We start from the raw sequence: 13,728 nt of genomic DNA on the forward strand, positions 1-13,728 counted from the left end.
CACTGGGATACAGGGTCCCACACACACACTGACTCTCACTGGGGTACAGGGTCCCACACACACACTGACTCTCACTGGGGTGCGGGGTCCCACACACACACTGACTCTCACTGGGGTACAGGGTCCCACACACACACTGACTCTCACTGGGGTACAGGGTCCCACACACACACTGACTCTCACTGGGGTGCGGGGTCCCACACACACACTGACTCTCACTGGGGTACAGGGTCCCACACACACACTGACTCTCACTGGGGTACAGGGTCCCACACACACACTGACTCTCACTGGGGTACAGTCCCACACACACACTGACTCTCACTGGCGTACAGTCCAACACACACACTGACTCTCACTGGGGTACAGGGTCCCACACACACACTGACTCTCACTGGGGTACAGTCCCACACACACACTGACTCTCACTGGGGTACAGGGTCCCACACACACACTGACTCTCACTGGGGTACAGGGTCCCACACGCACACACTGACTCTCACTGGGGTACAGTGTCCCACACACACACTGACTCTCACTGGGGTACAGGGTCCCACACACACACTGACTCTCACTGGGGTACAGTGTCCCACACACACTCTGACTCTCACTGGGGTACAGGGTCCCACACACACACTGACTCTCACTGGGGTACAGTCCCACACACACACTGACTCTCACTGGGCTACAGTCCAACACACACACTGACTCACTGGGGTACAGGGTCCCACACACACACTGACTCTCACTGGGGTACAGGGTTCCACACACACACTGACTCTCCCTGGGGTACAGGGTCCCACACACACACACTGACTCTCACTGGGGTACAGTCCCACGCACACACTGACTCTCACTGGTGTACAGGGTCCCACGTACAGACTGACTCTGTCATCGTGCAACCATTATTAATGTGCATTTCTAGTTACCGTTTGCAGGTTGTCCAAGCATGCACATCGCAGCTGAGCTCAATCCCCGTCTCCACAATACCCATGTTTAGCATTCTCAGCAGGGACTGCCAGAGTTAGGATGAAGAGGAAGAACACTGGTTGAATCTCCACTCATTCCCCAGGGTCCAGATGAGTGGTGAGATAATGGGAACTGCAGATGCTGGAGAATCCGAGATAACAAAGTGTGAGGCTGGATGAACACAGCAGGCCAAGCACCATCTCAGCAGCATAAAAGCTGATGTTTCGGGCCTAGACCTTTCATCAGAAACGGGGGATGGGGAGAGGGTTCTGGAATAAATAGGGAGAGAGAGGGAGGCAGATCGCAGATGGATAGAGGAGAAGATAGGTGGAGAGTAGAGTGTCGATGGGGAGGTAAGGAGGGGATAGGTCAGTCCAGGGAGGATGGCTAGGTCAATGGGGCGGGATGAGGTTAGTAGGTAGGAAATGGAGATGCGGCTTCAGGTGGGAGGAGGAGATCCCCTTCCTACCTTCCCACCTATACTCTCCTCTCCACCTATCTTCTCCTGTATCCATCTTCGATCTGCCTCCCACTCTCTCCCTATTTATTTCAGAATCCTCTTCCCATCCCCCTTTTCTGATGATGGGTCTAGGCCCAAAACATCAACTTTGATGCTCCTAAGATGCTGCTTGGCCTGCTGTGTTCATCCAGCTCCACACTTTGTTATCCAGCTGAGTGGAGGCTTGTGACCAGGCTCCTGTGTAGGCTTTTCGTTGCAGCTCAGACGGGGAACTCCAAAAGCTCGCCCCCTCAGGAAAAGGCACCCCTCTGTCCCTTGTGTCTCCTCTCCACCCTGTCTCGTCCTGTTGTTTCTGCAGGGAAGTAACAATACCTTTCTGCACAGATGCCCACTGCAGATAACCACCACTCAGTAATCCTGGCTGGACGTCATCCATTGAACCCATTTGGGGTGGCACGGTGGCTCAGTGGTTAGCACTGCAGCCTCACAGCGCCAGGGACCTGGGTTCGATTCCAACCTCAGGCAACTGTCTGTGTGGAGTTTGCACATTCTCCCCGTGTCTGTGTGGGTTTCCTCTGGATGCTCCGGTTTCCTCCCACAGCCCAAAGATGTGCAGGGTAGGTGGATTGGTCATGCTAAATTGCCCGTAGTGTTCAGGGGTGTGGGGTTATAGGGGGATGGGTCTGGGTGGGATGCTCCAGGGGGCGGTGTGGACTTGTTGGGCCAAAGGGCCTGTTCCCACGCTGTAGGGAATCTAAACTCTGACCTCTCCAGATAAAGATCATGGCCTCCATTTGAAGCTCAGAATAAACTGGATCCTTCCAACTTCATTCAGCAGCTGCTTAGTTAAACTGTGAACTGAGACTGTTAAACTCTCTATCTCATTTTCCATTGTTTCTGTCTTTAATCTATCCTCATCATCCACTTCACCAACACTATCTGAAGTATCACATGAATGGACTGGTAACAGCCCACATATCAATAACACCATGTCAATCAATCACTGCCATCACTACACACATTCCACACACCCCCACACTAACTCAAACATATCCACCCACACATTCCACACACCCCCACACTAACTCAAACATGTCCACCCACACATTCCACACACCCCCACACTAACTCAAACATGTCCACCCACACTTTCCACACACCCCCACACTAACTCAAACATATCCACCCACACATTCCGCACACCCCCACACTAACTCAAACATATCCACCCACACAATTCCCACCCCCACACTAACTCAAACATATCCACCCACATATTCCACACCCCCCCACACTAACTCAAACATATCCACCCACACATTCCACACCCCCCCACACTAACTCAAACATGTCCACCCACATATTCCGCACCCCCCCACACTAACTCAAACATATCCACCCACACATTCCGCACACCCCCCCATACTAACTCAAACATATCCACCCACACAATTCCCACCCCCCCACACTAACTCAAACATATCCACCCACACATTCCATACACCCCCACACTAACTCAAACATATCCACCCACACATTCCACACACCCCCCCCACACTAACTCAAACATATCCACCCACACATTCCACACACCCCCACACTAACTCAAACATATCCACCCACACATTCCGCACCCCCCCACACTAACTCAAACATATCCACCCACACAATTCCCACCCCCCCACACTAACTCAAACATATCCACCCACACAATTCCCACCCCCCCACACTAACTCAAACATATCCACCCACACAATTCCCACCCCCCCACACTAACTCAAACATATCCACCCACACATTCCATACACCCCCACACTAACTCAAACATATCCACCCACACATTCCACACACCCCCACACTAACTCAAACATATCCACACACACAGATACACCCACACATCCCACCCACACATCCTTAAACACACACACACACACACACACACACACACACACACACACACACACACACACACAAACATAACTACAGACACACACACTCTTACTCTCACACACATCCACACGCGCACACACGTGCACCTACTCTCATACACACTGACACACATGTGCACACCCACACATATACACACAGACATCTCACGCACACCCACTCTCTCACACTCCCACATGACTTCACTGCGTACCATTGGGGAGGCCGAGCTGCTCAGTGGTCTGGAGAAGAAGAGGGAGCTGCTGAGCGTGAGAGCCGAGGCTCATGGGCAGAGCAGGCATCAAGCTGGGAGGGAGGACACACAGGCCCGGCTGCTCTCTCTGTGATCCCAGCCGGGGTCAGGATCCACAGTTTGAAACTTATACCTTTTATTCCTTCTTTCCCTTTGTTTGTTCAAAAATATTGTTCTTCACCTTGCTAGGAAACATGCAATAATAATTTTATCAGTGCTGTTACTATGACACTTGGCAATTATAAAAACAATAGACAAGTGTCATGTGATCAAATATCATCTGATTCAGTGTCAGGAATGGTGTCACGTGATCAAAAGCCCCGTGTTTAAAGCAGCAGATGTTGGCCATTGTACAGGTGCCTGTAGATACCCATTCCCATCTCCAGTTTCATTGCACATACCTGCAGGTGACTCACAATGCAGTATGGCTGCTGCCTCCTCAGGCCACAGGTGGACGACGCTGTTAGCTTGTTCTGACGACCCACCAGCAGGTCCCCAGTAGCAGGATAGCAGCTCCCTTGAGCACAGCCGTGGGCCAAGTTAGGATCCTGAGCAAATCCCATTCCTACCACAGCTGGATGAGGGAGACAGAGAGAGCTTAATCACTGTGACAGGAGTTATGTAATTCCATGATACCATAAACATCACTTAGCCTTAAAGCTTTCTTTTCATTTGTGTTCTTTCATTTTATAATTTAAGTTAATCATCTCACTACAAAGCAAGGAGTGGGTGTGTCTGTCTGAGGGTGTGTGTCAGGATGTCAGAAAGGTAACAGCAAGCAATTAGGAAGAAATATGGTACACTAGCTTTTATTTCAAGGGGTTTAAAGTATAAAACTAAAGGGACTGAAAGTTCAATAAAGATGATAAACAGCCAATAGGATCATGAAGCATGATTCTTCCCCCACCCAGTGTGTGTTGTTTGCATCGTTTCATCCTGGTAAACTAACTGCACTCGAAGCTGACCCACATCCTTATCAGGGGGTGGGGGAGTGGGTGTGGGTGGGGAGGGGTATGCCGTGGTGGGGGGAGGTGGCAGGGAGGGAGCTTTCTGGCTGTGATGGCTTATTCAGCTGTTTAGGGATCACTTCAGAGAGAAACCATGTTATGGAGAAAAACATGAAACTGTGCTCAGTGTAAGGGACCTCATAGAATCCTTTTTTGGATCCTAAACTGGACAGATTCTGCTATTTAGCTGACAGACCAGGAGTTTCACAACTTGGAAAAAGGACATATGGCAGATTTTTAATTGGACAAGGCTATGTTGTTGGAGCAGAGAGATTAGTACATTATTGAGTCAAAGTGACTCCTTTTTGAGTTCAGGGAAAATGGCCTGATGACAGCCCTCAGAGTGGCCCAGCTCTATCAATACAGAGCAGCTGGACACCTTTAGGGCCAGCAATTAGAAAACATCTCTCTGTCTTCATTCTTTCTGTGTGAATGAAAAGGCACAAAATCAATAGTGGGGCACTATTGATTAGGTAAGGTCTTTCCCTACAAAAGTAGAAAGCATAGGTTTAAAGTAAGAGGGGTAAGATTCAATAGGACGTGACAGGTGACTTATTGATGCAGAGGGCAGTACCAACGTGGGTGTATCTGCCAGAGGGAGGCGGCTCAATGCATCCTCATTCGCTACTTGGCCTCCCGCACAGTGCTCCAACTTGTCATTCTACACACTTACTATTAGAGCCCATTGTTGCATTTGCACCGAAGTTATGGGTGCAATTACTGTGTATCTGTCATTCCAGTTCCTGTCTTTTCCAGAGTATTCTGCCTCCTGCCCCACTATTGATTTTTTGCTAATTTGTCATGGGATAGTAAGGTGTGTGAATTGAGCCAAAACACGAGAACAAAGATCATGAATTGTCCTAACAACGGTACCACATTTATAATCCAGGAGATTCATTGCTCACTTTGTGACTGTGATCACACTGTTTGTCCCTCTCACCACCTTCTCTTCTCACCCAAACTGGAAGAGCACCCTATTTCTTTCTCCTTCTGCTTATCCAACTACCCCTTAAATTCATCAACTTTATTTACCTCAGCCATTCCCGGTGGTAGTGTGTTTCATATTCTCTGGATAAGGATGTTCTTCATTCCTTAATCCAGGTCAGTGATGGTATTTTGAAGGTAGGTGGAGAGGAGACAGACAGGTCAGAGGCTGGGATGGAGCCAAGTAAAGGTGGGGAGGTAGGGAGGGGATAGGTCAGTCCAGGGAGGACGGAGAGGTCAAGGGGGCGGGATGAGGCTAGTAGGTAGGAAATGGAGGTGCGGCTTGAGGTGGGAGGTGGGGATAGGTGAGAGGAAGAACAGGTGAGGGAGACAGGGATGAGCTGGGATAATGGAACTGCAGATGCTGGAGAATCCAAGATAATAAAGTGCGGAGCTGGATGAACACAGCAGGCCCAGCAGCATCTCAGGAGCACAAAAGCTGACGTTTCGGGCCTAGACCCTTCATCAGAGAGGGGGATGGGGAGAGGGTTCTGGAATAAATAGGGAGAGAGGGGGAGGCAGACCGAAGGTGGAGAGAAAAGAAGATAGGTGGAAAGGAGAGTATAGGTGGGGAGGTAGGGAGGGGATAGGTCAGTCCAGGGAAGACGGACAGGTCAAGGAGGTGGGATAAGGTTAGTAGGTAGGAAATGGAGGTGCGGCTTGAGGTGGGAGGAAGGGATGGGTGAGAGGAAGAACCGGTTAGGGAGGCAGAGATAGGCTGGGCTGGTTTTGGGATGCAGTGGGGGGAAGGGACGAACTGGGCTGGTTTTGGGATGCGGTGGGGGAAGGGGAGATTTTGAAGCTGGTGAAGTCCACATTGATACCATTGGGCTGTAGGGTTCCCAGGCAGAATATGAGTTGCTGTTCCTGCAACCTTCGGGTGGCATCATTGTGGCACTGCAGGAGGCCCATGATGGACGTGTCGTCTAAGGAATGGGAGGGGGAGTTGAAATGGTTCGCGACTGGGAGGTGCAGTTGTTTATTGCGAACCGAGCAGAGGTGTTCTGCAAAGCGGTCCCCAAGCCTCCGCTTCGTTTCCCCGATGTCAAGGAGGCCACAACTAGCTTTGAAACAGGGATTTGCTGAACTGTCTGTATGTCTCAGTGTCACAGCACATAATGCAATTAACTCCCTAGTACGGAACCCATAGCAGGGAGTGAGGCTGTTACTCAAATATCAGAGGCAGCGAGAAGCTATAGAGAGGACAAGAGGCTGGATGAGCTCAGAGCTATTCCTGATGCCTGTTACAGAACAGAAGTAATAGTCTGTAACTGGTCATCAGACAGACAGCCAGTTCCATGCTGATAGCAACAGGTGTTCCATGTCTGCCAATGTTTTTCATTCAAAAACCATCAGATCTCACATCACACTGCAATTCAGAATGTTTTCCACATGCACCTTTAACTCAGACTGTCTTTCACTCTGCCACTTGTGTCAAGTGTTGGAACAGTGCAGGGTCCTGCAGGGCCTGCCTGACTGTTTTTATTTTTATTCATTCATGGGTCAGCATTTATTACCCAACCCTCATTGCCCAGAGGGCAGTTAAGAGTCAAACTGCAGTTGGTCTGGAGTCACGTGGAGGCCAGACCAGGTAAGGATGGTTGATTTCCATCCCTGAGTGAACCAGGTGGGTTAACAATAATCAATGAGAGTGTGTCATAGTCACCATTACTAATGACGAGACTTATATTCTAAGTTTTTATTGTTCACTTCAGAGCAAGCTAACTGATGATGCTGTTAGAGTAGGTGTTACAGCCAAAGAGACTCCTGACTACACTCACACACTCTCCAGCAATACTACCTGAACTGTCATCAGGAGAAGAAGCAATGCTTGTTTCCCTCACTCCCTTACCTAGGGAAAGGCATTATTTAACATCCCAACCTAAACACTTGCAGCTTGATTGATCTGCATAAATTCCATCCTGCATAACACTTACAGCAGAGGCAGCTCAGCCTTTGTTTACTGTCCTCACAAGCTTCTCTCAGTCCTCCTCGCCTCACCCTATCCTTCTCCTTCATTCTCGCTCTATGTTAATCCTGCTTCTGCTTAAAATATCTCCATGTTATTTAACCACTCCTCATAGGAGTGGGAGCACATTCTCACTGCTTTCCAGGTAAAAATATTCCTCGAAATTTTTATTGGATTTATTCATGACTGCCCTATATTTATGATCCCTACTTTTGGATTTCCCCTACGGTGGAACATCTCCTCTACATCTACCCTATCAAACTCCTTTATGGTTTTAAGACTTCTCTATTTCATCCTCAGCCTTTTTGTCTTTTAGAGAAGAGCTTCAGTCCATTCAACGTTTCCTCTCAGTCTGGCATCACCCATATAAACCTTTCTGCACCTTCTCCAGTGTTTCTATATCCAAAAGACTTTAAGATATAGGAGCAGAATTAGTCCATTCAGCCCATCAAATCTGCTATGCCATCTGAGCATGGCTGATGCGTTTCTCAAAGATAGCAAGAACTGCCGATGCTGGAATCAGAGAAAACACAGTGTGGAGCTGGAGGAACACTGCAGGCCAGGCAGCTTCAGAGAAGCAGGAAAGCTGACGTTTCGGGTCAGGAACCTTCTTCAGAAATGGGGAGGGGTGGGGGAGCTCTGAAATAAAGAGAGAGGAGGGGTGGGACTGGGGAAGGTAGGTGGGACGGCAATAGGTGAGTGTAGGTAGGGAGTGGTGAAGATTGGTCAGTGAGTGGGAGGAGCAGATAGGTGGGGAGGGAAGATGGACAAGTCAAGGAGCCAGGGATGAGAGGGAGACAGCTAGGAGAGAAGATGGGGCAGGTTGTGTCATGTCAAGGAGGCAGGAATGAGAGGGATGGTTGGGCATGGGATGAGGCCAGAGGTGGGATGATTTTAAAGCTGGCGAAATCCATGTTCAGGCCATTGGGCTGCAGGCTCCCAAGGTGGAATTTGAGGTGGTGCTCCTCCATCTTCCGTGTGGCGTCATTGTGACACTGGATGAGGCCCAGGATGGACATGTCACCCAGGAAGTGGGAAAGGGAGTTGAAGTGGCTTGCGACCGGGAGGTTTTGTTGATTGTCATGAACAGAGTGCAGATGTTCTACAAAACAGCCTCCAAGTCTCCACTTGGTCTCCCCAGTGTAGAGGAGGCCACATCGGGAGCAGCGGATGCAGCAGGCCACACTGACGGATGTGCAGGTGAACCTCTGTCTGATGTGGAAGGTTTGTTTTGTGCCTTGAATGAAGGTGAGGGGGGAGGTGTAGGGGCAGGTGTAGCACTTCCTGCATTTGCAGGGAAAGGTGCCGGGGGCGGTGGTGGGATTAGTTGGGCGTACGGAGTGGACGAGGGATTCGCAGAAGGACAGATAGGAGTGGGGAGAGAAATATATCTTTCGTTGTGGGGTCAGATTATGGGTGGAGAATGATATGTTGGATACAGAGGTTAGTGGGGTGATAATGTGAAGACAAGGGGGATTCTGTCTTTGTTTTTTGTTGGGGGAGGGGATGTGACAGCAGACGTGCAGAAAATGCAAGCGATGCTGTCGAGGGCATTTTTGATCAATAGAGGGGGGACGTTACAGTCCCTAAAATAGGAGGATATCTGGGATGTTTGGGAGTGGAACGCCCCTTCTTGGGCGCAGTCATGGCGGAGGTGGAGGAATTGGGAGTAGGGGATCGCATTCTTGCAGAAAGGTTGGTGAGAGGAGTGTGTAGTCCAGGCAGCTGTGGGAGTCTCAGTCCCATTTTCCTGCCTTCTGCCTGTAACCCTTTATCCACTTACCAATCAAGAACCTTTCCATCTCTGTCTTAAATATGCTCAATGACTTCACCACTACGGTTTTCTATGATTCATCACCCTCTGGTTGACGAAAGTCTCCCTCCTCTCAGATTTAAAGGCTCGTCCCTTCAGTCTGAGGGTCTGTCCTCAGGTCCTAGTCTCTCCCACTCGTGAAAACATCTTCTCCATGTCCACTCCGACCAGGTCTCTCAGTATTTTGTAAGCTTTAATCAGACCTCCTTGTTTCCTTCTAAACTCCATCGGATACAGACCCAGAGTTCTCAATTGCTCCTGATGTGACAAACACTTCATCCCCAGCACCATTCTTGTAAACCTCCTCTGTGCTCCCTCAAAGGCTACCACATTCTTCCTCAGATACAAGGCCCAAAACTGCTCACAATATCATAAATGTGGTCTGACCAGAGCCTCAACAGAACATGTCTGCTCTTGTATTCTGAACACCTCATAACGAATGCTAACATTGTGTTTATCTTCCTACTGCCAAGTGAACCTCCACGTCACCCTTAGGAAATCCCAAGTCCCTTTGTCCTTCAGGTTTCCGAAGCCTTTCCCCATTTAGAAAAGTGTCTACACCTCTACTCTTCCTACCAGAGTGTATACCTGCACACTTTCCCACATTGTATTCCATCTGCCAATGCTTTACCCACTGTCCTACCCTGTTCTCAGTCCTTCTACAGTCTTCCTGCTTCCTCAACACTATCTGTCCCTCCACCCATCTTTGTGTCACTTGCAAACTTAGTAACGGTGCCCTCAGTTCCTTTGTCCAGATCGCTAATGTGCAACGTCAATAGTTGTGGTCCTAACACGGACCCTGAAGAACTCCACTAGTCACCAGCTATCATTCTGAAAAAGCCCCCTTTCACATGTAGAAATTATTCAGGGCTGTTCACAGTGATCTAAGATTGCTCACACCAAGACTTGAAATAAGTTTAACAGAACTCCTCTGATTTTCAGAGATAGGAGGAAGTGCAGTTGCTGGAGAATCTGAGATAACAAGGTGTCGAGTTGGATGAACACAGCAGGCCAAGCAGCATCAGAGGAGCAGGAAAGCCGGAAAGCAGGAAAGCTCCCTGGACTGACCTGTCTCCTCCCTACCTTCCCACCTGCACTCACCTTTACTGGCTCCATCCCCGCCTCTTTGACCTATCTGTCTCCTCTCCACCAATCTTCTCCTCTATCCACCTCCCCCACTCTCCCTATTTATTTCAGAACCACCTTCCCCTCCTCCATTTCTGAAGAAGGTTCTAGGCTCGAAACGTCAGCCTTCCTGCTCCTCTGATGGTGCTTGGCCTGCTCTGTTCACCCAGCTGCACACCTTGTTATCTCTTCCCTCTGATTTTCAATTCTGTTCTTTGCAAAATGAATTACAGAAAGTGTTTTTCCTGCTTTGCTAAACTGTGTGGCAGCTATTAATGATTTATCATTTCTGTCCCCCAAATCCTTTCCTCCACCCTCACTCTCACTAAGCCTCATGTATTGTCTAATAATAACCAATTCTATGTATAATGCAATGATCTAACTCTTGGTTATATTAAACCAATATCTGCAGTTGTAAAAATACACATACAAGAGCTAGCTGCCAAGTTCTCTCTCAGTTTTTGGACATTTTGTGAGGGGCAGCCAACAACAGAGCAGATATCCTATCTCGAGGGGCTGGGGCGAGCCAGGGACTTCTTTTTTGAGACCAGGGTCCTGAGATTCTCAGCCCACACTCACTTCTCAGTCAACAGTCTGTCTGCTCCATTCCTTCCCTTCCTCACAGCTTGACCCCGGACAAATGCAGAAGATATAGGTTAAATGTTTTCTGTGACTTTTTGACCGTTTCCAAGATGCTCACACACCATGATAACCATCAACTGCTTGTTTTCTTTTTCAAAAATGGAATTTGGGCTGATCATAAATATTCTTCTCTGGAAAATTCCATCCCTTAAAATAGTAAACATGTGAGTACAATGAACTTCTCAGGCGGGGGAGAATCTGCTACTGGATCTTTTATCCATCAGGGCCCATTTTCCTTTCACTTCAAAACAGCCCGTTATATGGAGCGTAAACCAGGACTTGTGATTTGCTATTGGACAGTGTGGTCCCATGTTTCACTCTGTCAATAACATACTGCATGACTGACAACAACTAGCATTTTTAAACCACCTAGGACATGGTAAAACTTCAGACTGTCAGAACAGAATTTGATACTGAGCCACATCAGGGGATAATAGGCCAGCTGGCCTAAACACTTGGCAAGCTTTGAGAAGTTTATAAATGAGGTGAGGTATCAAAGATATTAAAGTTCTCCAAGGATACTGGGTAGACCATTTAGGACTGAGCTGAGGAGAAGAGTGGTGATCCTGTGGAATTCTCTGCCATTGAAAGTGGTTAAGGGCAAGAAGGAGTTATAGTTGTTAGGGCTAAAGGGATCTAAGGGTATCGGGAGAAAGTGGGAACAGGGGACTGATGGTCAGCTGTGATCGTATTGAATGGGGGACCTGGCTTAAAGGGAAAAATAGCCAACTTCTGCTTCAGTTTCCTATGTTTGTGCGTGAGAGAGCTGGGGAGGGAGCAAACCTGAGAGATTGGGTCCACACAGCCGAAGATATGGCCACCAACAACAGGAAGATTAAAATCAGGGATACTCAGGAAATCAGAAATGGAACAGCATGGGGATCACCTAGAGGCTTGGGGCTGGAGGCAGTCCCAGAGATACTGACAGGTGTTGTAGGAAGTTGCAGAGTTAGGGAAGGGTGTAGGGGCTAGAGATGGTTGATGAGATAGAGAGTGGTGTAGGGGCTGGTGGAGGTTATAGATATAGGGAAAGGTGTAGGGGCTACAGGAGGTGACAGAGATAGGGCAAAGTATTGGGGCTGAAGGAGAGGATAGATTTTGTATAAACTTATCATCTTGATTTGACATGCATATTTATACAGTAAATTTGTTAGTGCCACACAAGAATGTTCTCTAACAGATCAGTATCCTAGCAAACATCAATGGATTGCTGAGGGTTATACAAACATGTTGCCAGTGACTGAAGGTGCATTGAAAGGATGAGTGAAGGATCGAGCTTTCTCCTGGAATGCTGCCCTCTTGAGCCACTGCACTCCATGTTCTGTGAGGTTGAGCCATAATGCCTTTAGGGTGAGAATTCCAGGATTTTGACTCTGCAACACTGAAGGAATGGTAATATCTTTCCAAGTCAGGATGGTGAGTGGTTTGGAGGGGAACTTGCAGGGTTGGTGTTCCCATGTATCTGCTGCCCTTGTCCTTCTAGATGGAAGTGGTGGTGGGTCTGGAAGGTGCTGCCTGAGGATCTTTGGTGAATTTCTGCAGGACATCTGGTAGCTAGTGCACACTGCTGCTACTGAGCGTCGATGGTGGAGGGAGAGATGTGGCGAACAGTTGCAGTTATACAGACCAGGAATCTTTCAGATTTGATCTCCAATCTTCCAACTAATTTCAAGGAGCAGTTTGAAAGTAAACAACAGCAACAGCTTGTATTTATATAGCACCTACATCATTGACCATGCTGCAACTTAGGAAAGCTGTCAAAATATTAGACAGAGTGCAGAAGAGACTTATTCAAGTGGTCCCAAGGTCAAGGAGCTTGAGTTAATGTGCAGAGACTGGAGAAACTGGGATTGTTCCATGGAGATTTCATGGATGGCTCAGACAATAAATGGTTGGAGAAAGTAGATTGCGAGAAGCTGTTTGCAATGACGAGACAGTTGGCAACCTGAGGGTTCTGATTTACTAACTGACAGAAAAACTTGAGAGAGAGGGAGAGCGAGCGGGAGAGAGAGAAAGAGAGAGAGAGAGAGGGAGAGGGGGAGAGAGAGAGAGTATGTCATGGTCAAAGAGTCAGACAGCACTGTAACAGGCTCTTTGGACCTGTCCGTCTGTGGCAACCAGGTCTCCCGAAGTAAACTACTTCCATTTGCCTGCATTTGGCCCATTATCCCTCTAAAACTTTCTTATTCATGTACTGCCCACTGCCTCTAGCATTTCATTCCACATAAAACTCATCCTCTGTGTGAAAAAGTTTCCCCCGCAGTCCCTTTTAAATCTTTCTCCTCTCACCTTAAAAATGTGCCCCTTAGTTTTAAAATTCCCCACCCTGGGAAAAAGACCTTTGCTAATGCTATTCACCTTATCTATTCCCCTCTTGGCAGCACTGCTAACCACTTTGCACGGTGCCACCCTTTTCTAAGGGCTAATCATGAGGAGATGAGTTTCTTTTAATAACATAGCCTTATAGAATCATACAGTTATAAAGCCTGGAAACAGACCCTTCAGTCCAACCAGTCCATGCCGACTGTAATCCCAAACTAAACCAGTCCCACCTGCCTACTCCTGCATCAATGCCCTCCC

At 48.3% G+C, this 13,728-nt stretch overlaps 1 protein-coding gene across 3 annotated transcripts in view; it reads right to left on the reverse strand.

Annotated features, from left to right (window-relative positions):
* The window catches only part of lamb2 (laminin, beta 2 (laminin S)), a 167,537-nt gene that overhangs the window by 138,525 nt on the left and 15,284 nt on the right, over positions 1-13,728 (reverse strand). For 2 of the 3 annotated variants that reach the window (XM_059649682.1, XM_059649683.1), the window contains exon 2: positions 4,010-4,182. The exons of the other annotated variant lie outside the window; for it this stretch is intronic. In XM_059649682.1, the coding sequence (XP_059505665.1) occupies positions 4,010-4,182 (173 nt within the window). The remainder of the gene's footprint in view (positions 1-4,009; positions 4,183-13,728) is intronic. 3 annotated transcript variants of the gene reach the window in all.

This window comes from Stegostoma tigrinum, chromosome 11 (genome assembly GCF_030684315.1).
Source record: "Stegostoma tigrinum isolate sSteTig4 chromosome 11, sSteTig4.hap1, whole genome shotgun sequence".
Lineage (NCBI taxonomy): Eukaryota > Metazoa > Chordata > Chondrichthyes > Orectolobiformes > Stegostomatidae > Stegostoma > Stegostoma tigrinum.